At 58.4% G+C, this 9,287-nt stretch overlaps 1 protein-coding gene across 1 annotated transcript; it reads left to right on the forward strand.

Annotated features, from left to right (window-relative positions):
• Positions 1-2,256: 2,256 nt before the first annotated feature.
• LOC126119572 (uncharacterized) lies at positions 2,257-5,108 on the forward strand. The gene is made up of 2 exons (XM_049915071.1): positions 2,257-3,522; positions 3,693-5,108. The coding sequence occupies exons 1-2, from the start codon at positions 2,257-2,259 to the stop codon at positions 5,106-5,108; spliced, it is 2,682 nt and encodes an 893-aa protein (XP_049771028.1).
• Positions 5,109-9,287: the final 4,179 nt, after the last annotated feature.

The following is a 9,287-nucleotide window of genomic DNA, read 5'->3' on the forward strand; positions in this document are numbered from 1 at the left end:
CTCCTTGCGAAGGCTGCACTCCTTGCGAAGGCAGCACTCCTTGCGAAGGCAGCACTCCTTGCAAAGGCAGCACTCTGTCAAAGGAAGCACTCCGTGTGAAGGCAGCACTATGTGCGAAGGCTGCACTCCGTGTGAAGGCAGCACTCCTTGCGAAGGCAGCACTCCTTGCGAAGGCAGCACTCCTTGCGAAGGCAGCACTCCTTGCCAAGGCAGCACTCCTAGAGAAGGCAGCGCTCATTGCGAAGGCAGCACTCCTTGCGAAGGCATTTCTTCTTGCGAAGGCAGCACTCCTTGCAAAGGCAGCAACCTGTGCGAAGGCAGCACTATCTGCATAGACACCACTCCTTGCGAGGGCAGCACTCCCTGCGAAGGCAGCAATCCTTGCTGAGGCAGCCCTCTTTGTGAAGGAAGCACTCCTTGCGAAGGCAGCACTCCTTGCAAAGGCAGCACTCTTTGCGAAGGCAGAACTACTTGCAAAGGCAGCATACCGTGCAAAGTAAGCACTACTTGCGATTGTTGCCTTCCGTGCAGAGACAGCACTCCGTGCAAAGGCAGCACTCTGTGCAAAAACAGCACTCCCTGCGAAGGCAGCATACCTTGCGAAGGCACCACCCCATGTGAAGACAGCACTCCCTGCGAAGGCAACCCTCATTGCGAAGGCAGCACTCCTTGTGAAGGCAGCACTCCTTGCGAAGGGAGCACTCCTTACGAAGGCAGCACTCCTTGGAAGGCAGCACTCCTTGGAAGGCAGCACTCCTTGCAAAGGCAGTACTCCCTGCAAAAGCAGAACTACTTGCGTAGGCATTACTCCTTGCGAAGGCAGCACTCCCTGCGAAGGCAGCCCGCTTTGCGAAGGCAGCCCTCGTTGCGAAGGCAGCACTCCTAGCGAAGGCAGCACTCCTTGCGATGGCAGCGCTCCTTGCAAAGGCAGCACTCCTTGCACAGGCAGCACACCTTGCTAAGGCAGCACTCCTTGCGGATGCAGCACTCCCTGTGAAGGCAGCACTCCTTGCGTAGGCACCACTCCTTGCGAAGGCAGCACTCCCTGCAAAGGCAGCACTCCCTGCGAAGGCAGCCCTCCTTGCGAAAGCAGCACTCCTAGCGAAGGCAGCACTCCTTGCGAAGGCAGCTCTCCTTAGAAGGGCAGCACTCCTAGCGAAGGCAGCACTCCTTGCCAAGGCATATCTCCTTGCGAAGGCAGCACTCCTTGCAAAGGCAGCACTCCTTGCGAAGGCAGCACTGCTTGCGAAGGCACCACCCCTTGCGAAGGCAGCACTCCCAGCAAAGGCACCCTCATTGCGAAGGCAGCACTCCTTGTGAAGGCAGCACTCCTTGCGAAGGCAGCACTCCTTGCGAAGGCAGCACTCCTTGCGAAGGCACCACCCCTTGCGAAGGCAGCACTCCCTGCAGAGGTAGCGCTCATTGCGAATTCAGCACTCCTTGCGAAGGCAGCACTCCTTGCGAAGGCAGCACTCCTTGCGAAGGCAGCACTCCTTGCAAAGGCAGCAGTCATTGGAAGGCAGCACTCGTTCAAAGGCAGTACTCCCTGAGAAGGCAGCACTACTGGCGAAGGCATTACCCCTTGCGAAGGCAGCACTCCCTGCGAAGGCAGCCCTCCTCTCGAAGGCAGCCCTCCTTGCGAAGACAGCACTCCTAGCGAAGGCAGCACTCCCTGCGAAAGCAGAACTACTTGCGAAGGCATTACCCCTTGCGAAGGCAGCACTCCCTGCGAAGGCAACCCTCCTTGCGAAAGCAGGACTCCTTGCGAATGCAGCGCTCCTTGCGAAGGCAGCACTCCTTGCGAAGGCAGCACTCCTTGCAAAGGCAGCACTCCTTGTGATGGCAGCGTTCCTTGCAAAGGCAGCACTTCTTCTGAAGGCAGCACACCTTGCGAAGGCAGCACTCCTTGCGGATGCAGCACTCCCTGCGAAGGCAGCACTCCTTGCGAAGGCACCACTCCTTGCGAAGGCAGCACTCCTTGCAAAGGCAGCACTCCCTGCGAAGTCAGCCCTCCTTGCAAAAGCAGGACTCCTAGCGATATCAGCACTCCTTGCGAAGCCAGCTCTCCTTAGAAGGGCAGAACTGCTAGCGAAGGCAGCTCTTCTTGCGAAGGCAGCACTCCTTGCAAAGGCAGCACTCCTTGTGAAGGCACCACCCCTTGCGAAGGCAGAACTCATTGGGAGGCAGCACTCATTGGGAGGCAGCACTCGTTGCAAAGGCAGTACTCCCTGAGAAGGCAGCACTACTTGAAAATGCATGACCCCTTGCGAAGGCAGCACTCCCTGCGATGGCAGCCCTCCTCTCGAAGGCAGCTCTCAGTGCGAAGACAACACTCCTAGCGAAGGCAGCACTCCTTGTGAAGGCAGCACTCCTTTCGAAGGCGGTACTCCTTGCGAAGGCAGCACTCCTTTTGAAGGCAGCACTCCTAGCGAAGGCTGCACACCTTGCGAAGGCAGCACTTCATGCGAAGGCACCACACCCTGCGAATGCAGCTCTCTGCGCAAAGGCAGCACTCCGTGGGAAGGCAGCACTCCGTGCGAAGGCAGCACTCCGTGCGAAGGGAACACTCCTTGCGAAGGCAGCACTCCTTGCGAAGGCAGCACTCCTTGTGAAGGCAGCGCTCCTTTTGCAGGCAGCACTACTTGGAATGCAGCACTCCTTGCAAAGGCAGTATTCCCTGCGAAGGCAGCACTCCTTGCGAAGGCAGCACTCCTTGCGAAGGCAGCATTCTGTGCAAAGGCAGCAACCCTTGCGAAGGCAGCACACTGTGCCAAGGCAGCACTCCTTGCGAAGGCAGCACTACATGCGATGGCATCACTCCCAGCGAAAGCAGCACTCCGTGCGGAGGCGGCAATCCAAGCGAAGGCAGCACTCCCTGTGAAGGCAGCACTCCTAGCAAAGGCAGCACTCCGTGTGAAGGCAGCACTCCTTGCGAAGGCAGCACTCCTTGCGAAGGCACCACTCCTTGCGAAGGCAGCACTCCTTGCGAAGGCAACAGTTCATGCAAAGGGAGCACTCCTTGCGAAGGCAGCACTCCGTGTGAAGGCAGCACTCCTAGCGAAAGCACCACTCCTAGCGAAGGCACCACTTTTAGCGAAGGCACCACTTCTAGCGAAGGCACCACTCCTAGCGAAGGCAGCACTCCTAGCGAATGCAGCACTCCTAGCGAAGGCAGCATTCCCTGCGAAGGCAGCACTCCCTGCGAAGGCAGCACTCCTAGCAAAGGCAGCACTCCTTGCGAAGGCAGCACTCCTTGCGAAAGCAGCACTCCTTGCGAAAGCAGCACTCCTTGCGAAAGCAGCACTGTGTGCAAAGGCAGCACTCCTTGCAAAGGCAGCCCTCTGTGCAAAGTCAGCACTCCGTGCGCAGGCAGCACTCCTTGCAAAGACAGCACTCCTTGCGAAGGCAGCACTCCTTGCGAAGGCAGCACTTCTTGGAAGGAAGCACTCCTTGCGAAGGCATCACTCCTTGCGAAGGCTGCACTCCTTGCGAAGGAAGCACTCCTTGCGAAGGCAGCACTCTGTGCAAAGGCAGCACTCCTTGCGAAGGCAGCACTCCTTGCTAAGGCAGCACTCCTTGCGAAGGCAGCACTCTGTGCAAAGGCAGCACTCGCTGCGAAGGCAGCACTCCTTGCGAAGGCAGCACTCTGTGCAAAGGCAGCACTCTGTGCACAGGCAGCACTCTGTGCTTAGGCAGCACTCTGTGCAAAGGCAGCACTCTGTGCAAAGGCAGCACTCTGTGCAAAGGCAGCACTCCTTGCGAAGGCAGCACTCCTTGCGAAGGCAGCACTCCTTGCGAAGGCAGCACTACGTGCGAAGGCAACACTCCTAGCGAAGGCAGCACTCCGCGCGAAGGCAGCACTCCTAGCGAAGGCAGCACTCTTAGCGAAGGCAACACTCCGTGCGAAGCCAGCACTCCCTGCCAAGGCAGCACTCCTAGCAAAGGCAGCACTCCTAGCAAAGGCAGCACTCTGTGCAAACGCAGCACTCTGTGCAAAGGCAGCACTCTGTGCAAAGGCAGAACTCTGTGCAAAGGCAGCACTCTGTGCAAAGGCAGCACTCTGTGCAAAGTCAGCACTCTGTGCAAAGGCAGCACTCTGTGCAAAGGCAGCACTCCTTGCGAAGGCAGCACTCCTTGCGAAGGCAGCACTCCTTGCGAAGGCAGCACTACGTGCGAAGGCATCACTCGTAGCGAAGGCAGCATTCCGCGTGAAGGCAGCACTCTATGCAAAGGCAGCACTCACTGTGAAGGCAGCACTCCTTGCGAAGGCAGCACTCCTTGCGAAGGCAGCACTCCTTGCGAAGGCAGCACTCCTTGCAAAGGCAGCACTCCTTGCGAAGGCAGCACTCCTTGCGAAGGCAACAGTTCATGCAAAGGGAGCACTCCTTGCGGAGGCAGCACTCTGTGCAATGGCAGCACTCCCTGCAAAGGCAGCACTCTGTGCAAAGGCAGCACTCCTTGCGAAGGCAGCACTCCTTGCGAAGGCATTTCTCCTTGCGAAGGCAGCACTCCTTGCAAAGGCAGCACTCCTTGCAAAGGCAGCACTCCTTGCAAAGGCAGCACTCCTGGCGAAGACAAAACCCCTTGCGAAGACAGCACTCCCTACAAAGGCAGCCCTCGTTGCGAAGGCAGCACTCCTTGCGAAGGCAGCACACCTTGCGAAGGCAGCACTCCTTGCAAAGGCAGCACTCCTTGCAAAGGCAGCACTCATTGGAAGGCAGCACTCGTTGCAAAGGCAGTACTCCCTGCGAAGGCAGCAGCACTTGCAAAGGCATTACCCCTTGCAAAGCAGCACTCTCTGCGAAGGGAGCCCTTCTTGCGAAGGCAGCCCTCCGTGCGAAGTTAGCACTTCTAGCGAAGGCAGCACTCCTTGGAAGGAAGCACTCCTTGCGAAGGCAGCACTCCTTGCGAAGGCAGTATTACTTGCGAAGGCAACACTCCTTGCGAAGGCAGCACTCCTTGCGAAGGCAGCACTCGTTGTGAACGCAGCACTCGTTGCGAAGGCAACACTCCTTGCAAAGGCAACACTCCCTGCGAAGGCAGCACTCCTTGCGAAGGCAGCACTCCTTGCGAAGGCAGCACTCTGTCAAAGGAAGCACTCCATGTGAAAGCAGCACTATGTGCGAAGGCTGCACTCTGTGCGAAGGCAGCACTCCTTGCGAAGGCAGCACTCCTTGCGAAAGCAGCACTCCTTGCGAAGGCAGCACTCCTAGCGAAGGCAGCCCTCATTGCGAAAGCAGCACTCCTTGCGAAGACAGCACTCTTTGCGAAGGGAGCACTCCTTGCGAAGGCAGCACTCCTTGGAAGGCAGCACTCCTTGCAAAGGCAGTACTCCCTGCGAAAGCAGAACTACTGGCGAAGGCATTACCCCTTGCGAAGGCAGCACTCCCTGCGAAGGCAGCCCTCTTTGCGAAGGCAGCCCTCCTTGCGAAGGCAGCACTCCTAGCGAAGGCAGCACTCATTGCGATGGCAGCGCTCCTTGCAAAGGCAGCACTCCTTGCGAAGGCAGCACACCTTGCGAAGGCAGCACTCCTTGCGGATGCAGCACTCCCTGTGAAGGCAGCACTTCTTGTGAAGGCACCACTCCTTGCGAAGGCAGCACTCCCTGCAAAGGCAGCACTCCCTATGAAGGCAGCCCTCCTTGCGAAAGCAGCACTCCTAGCGAAGGCAGCACTCCTTGCGAAGGCAGCTCTCCTTAGAAGGGCAGCACTCCTAGCGAAGGCAGCACTCCTTGCGAAGGCATAGCTCCTTGCGAAGGCAGCACTCCTTGCAAAGGCAGCACCCCTTGCGAAGGCACCACCCCTTGCGAAGGCAGCACTCCCAGAAAGGCAGCCCTCATTGCGAAGGCAGCACTCCTTGCGAAGGCAGCACTCCTTGCGAAGGCAGCACTCCTTGCGAAGGCAGCACTCCTTGCGAAGGCACCACCCCTTGTGAAGGCAGCACTCCCTGCAAAGGCAGCCCTCATTGCAAAGGCAGCACTCCTTGCGAAGGCAGCACTCCTTGCAAAGGCAGCACTCCTTGCGAAGGCAGCACTCCTTGCGAAGGCAGCACTCCTTGCGAAGGCAGCACTCCTTGCGAAGGCAGCACTCCTTGCGAAGGCAGCACTCCTTGCGAAGGCAGCACTCATTGGAAGGCAGCACTCGTTCAAAGGCAGTACTCCCTGAGAAGGCAGCACTACTTGCGAAGGCATTACCCTTTGCGAAGGCAGCACTCCCTGCGAAGGAAGCCCTCCTCTCGAAGGCAGCCCTCCTTGCGAAGACAGCACTCCTAGCGAAGGCAGCACTCCTTGTGAAGGCAGCACTCCTTGCGAATGCAGTACTCCTTGCGAAGGCAGTACTCCTTGCGAAAGCAGCACTCCTTGCAGAGGCAGCACTCCTTGTGAATGCAGCACTCCTTGCGAATGCAACACTCCTTCCGAAGGCACCACCCCTTGCGAAGGCAGCACTCCCTGCGAAGGCATTACCCCTTGCGAAGGCAGCACTCCCTGCGAAGGCAGCCCTCCTTGCGAAGGCAGCACTCCTTGCAAAGGCAGCACTCCTTGCGAAGGCAGCACTCCTTGCGAAGGCAGCACTCCCTGCGAAGGAAGCCTTCCTCTCGAAGGCAGCCCTCCTTGCGAAGACAGCACTCCTAGCGAAGGCAGCACTCCTTGTGAAGGCAGCACTCCTTGCGAATGCAGTACTCCTTGCGAAGGCAGTACTCCTTGCGAAAGCAGCACTCCTTGCAGAGGCAGCACTCCTTGTGAATGCAGCACTCCTTGTGAGGGCAGCACTCCTAGCGAAGGCAGCACTCCTTGCGAAGGCAGCACTCCTTGAGAAGGCAGTACTCCTTGCAAAGGCAGCACTCCTTGCGAAGGCAGCATTCCTTGCGGAGGCACCACGCCTTCCGATCGCAGCACTCCTTGCGAAGGCAACACTGCTGGCGAAGGCAGCACTCCTTGCGAAGGCAGCACTCCTTGCGAAGGAAGTACTCCTTGCAAAGGCAGCACACCCTGCGAAGGCAGCACTCCTTGCGAAGGCTGCACTCTGTACGAAGGCAACACTCCTAGGGAAGGCAGCACTCTGTCCCAGGGCAGCACTCCTTGGGAAGGCAGTACTCCTTGCGAAGGCAGCACTCCTTGCAAAGGCAGCACTCCTTGCGAAGGCAGCACTCCTTGCGAAGGCAGCACTCTTTGCGAAGGGAGCACTCCTTGGGAAGGCAGCACTCCTTGGAAGGCAGCACTCCTTGCAAAGGCAGTACTCCCTGCGAAAGCAGAACTACTTGCGAAGGCATTACCCCTTGCGAAGGCAGCACTTCTTGCGAAGGCAGCCCTCCTTGCGAAAACAGGACTCCTTGCGAATGCAGCACTCCTTGAGAAGGCAGCACTCCTTGCGAAGGCAGCACTCCTTGCGAAGGCACCACTCCTTGTGAAGGCAGCACTCCTTGCGAAGGCAACAGTTCATGCAAAGGGAGCACTCCTTGCGGAGGCAGCACTCTGTGCAATGGCAGCACTCCCTGCAAAGGCAGCACTCTGTGCAAAGGCAGCACTCCTTGCGAAGGCAGCACTCCTTGCGAAGGCATTTCTCCTTGCGAAGGGAGCACTCCTTGCAAAGGCAGCACTCCTTGCAAAGGCAGCACTCCTTGCAAAGGCAGCACTCCTGGCGAAGACAAAACCCCTTGCGAAGACAGCACTCCGTACAAAGGCAGCCCTCGTTGCGAAGGCAGCACTCCTTGCGAAGGCAGCACTCCTTGCGAAGGCAGCACTCCTTGCAAAGGCAGCACTCCTTGCAAAGGCAGCACTCATTGGAAGGCAGCACTCGTTGCAAAGGCAGTACTCCCTGCGAAGGCAGCAGCACTTGCAAAGGCATTACCCCTTGCAAAGCAGCACTCTCTGCGAAGGGAGCCCTTCTTGCGAAGGCAGCCCTCCGTGCGAAGTTAGCACTTCTAGCGAAGGCAGCACTCCTTGGAAGGAAGCACTCCTTGCGAAGGCAGCACTCCTTGCGAAGGCAGTACTACTTGCGAAGGCAACACTCCTTGCGAAGGCAGCACTCCTTGCGAAGGCAGCACTCGTTGTGAACGCAGCACTCGTTGCGAAGGCAACACTCCTTGCAAAGGCAACACTCCCTGCGAAGGCAGCACTCCTTGCGAAGGCAGCACGACTTGCGAAGGCAGCACTCTGTCAAAGGAAGCACTCCATGTGAAAGCAGCACTATGTGCGAAGGCTGCACTCTGTGCGAAGGCAGCACTCCTTGCGAAGGCAGAACTCCTTGCGAAAGCAGCACTCCTTGCGAAGGCAGCACTCCTAGCGAAGGCAGCCCTCATTGCGAAAGCAGCACTCCTTGCGAAGACAGCACTCTTTGCGAAGGGAGCACTCTTTGCGAAGGCAGCACTCCTTGGAAGGCAGCACTCCTTGCAAAGGCAGTACTCCCTGCGAAAGCAGAACTACTGGCGAAGGCATTACCCCTTGCGAAGGCAGCACTCCCTGCGAAGGCAGCCCTCTTTGCGAAGGCAGCCCTCCTTGCGAAGGCAGCACTCCTAGCGAAGGCAGCACTCATTGCGATGGCAGCGCTCCTTGCAAAGGCAGCACTCCTTGCGAAGGCAGCACACCTTGCGAAGGCAGCACTCCTTGCGGATGCAGCACTCCCTGTGAAGGCAGCACTTCTTGTGAAGGCACCACTCCTTGCGAAGGCAGCACTCCCTGCAAAGGCAGCACTCCCTATGAAGGCAGCCCTCCTTGCGAAAGCAGCACTCCTAGCGAAGGCAGCACTCCTTGCGAAGGCAGCTCTCCTTAGAAGGGCAGCACTCCTAGCGAAGGCAGCACTCCTTGCGAAGGCATATCTCCTTGCGAAGGCAGCACTCCTTGCAAAGGCAGCACCCCTTGCGAAGGCACCACCCCTTGCGAAGGCAGCACTCCCAGAAAGGCAGCCCTCATTGCGAAGGCAGCACTCCTTGCGAAGGCAGCACTCCTTGCGAAGGCAGCACTCCTTGCGAAGGCAGCACTCCTTGCGAAGGCACCACCCCTTGCGAAGGCAGCACTCCCTGCAAAGGCAGCCCTCATTGCAAAGGCAGCACTCCTTGCGAAGGCAGCACTCCTTGCGAAGGCAGCACTCCTTGCGAAGGCAGCACTCCTTGCGAAGGCAGCACTCCTTGCGAAGGCAGCACTCCTTGCGAAGGCAGCACTCATTGGAAGGCAGCACTCGTTCAAAGGCAGTACTCCCTGAGAAGGCAGCACTACTTGCGAAGGCATTACCCCTTGCGAAGGCAGCACTCCCTGCGAAGGAAGCCCTCCTCTCGAAGGCAGCCCTCCTTGC

The sequence above is a fragment of the Schistocerca cancellata genome, unplaced genomic scaffold (assembly GCF_023864275.1).
Source record: "Schistocerca cancellata isolate TAMUIC-IGC-003103 unplaced genomic scaffold, iqSchCanc2.1 HiC_scaffold_384, whole genome shotgun sequence".
Taxonomy (NCBI): domain Eukaryota; kingdom Metazoa; phylum Arthropoda; class Insecta; order Orthoptera; family Acrididae; genus Schistocerca; species Schistocerca cancellata.

What these genes read in the sequence shown, in the direction of transcription:
- LOC126119572 (XM_049915071.1), top strand. Translation starts at nt 2,257, where the DNA reads ATGACCCCTTGCGAAGGCAGCACTCCCTGCGATGGCAGCCCTCCTCTC. An exon ending in CCTTGCGAAGGCAGCACTCT is followed by an intron (nt 3,523 to 3,692) that starts GTGCAAAGGCAG and finishes CTCTGTGCTTAG; the next exon opens with GCAGCACTCTGTGCAAAGGC.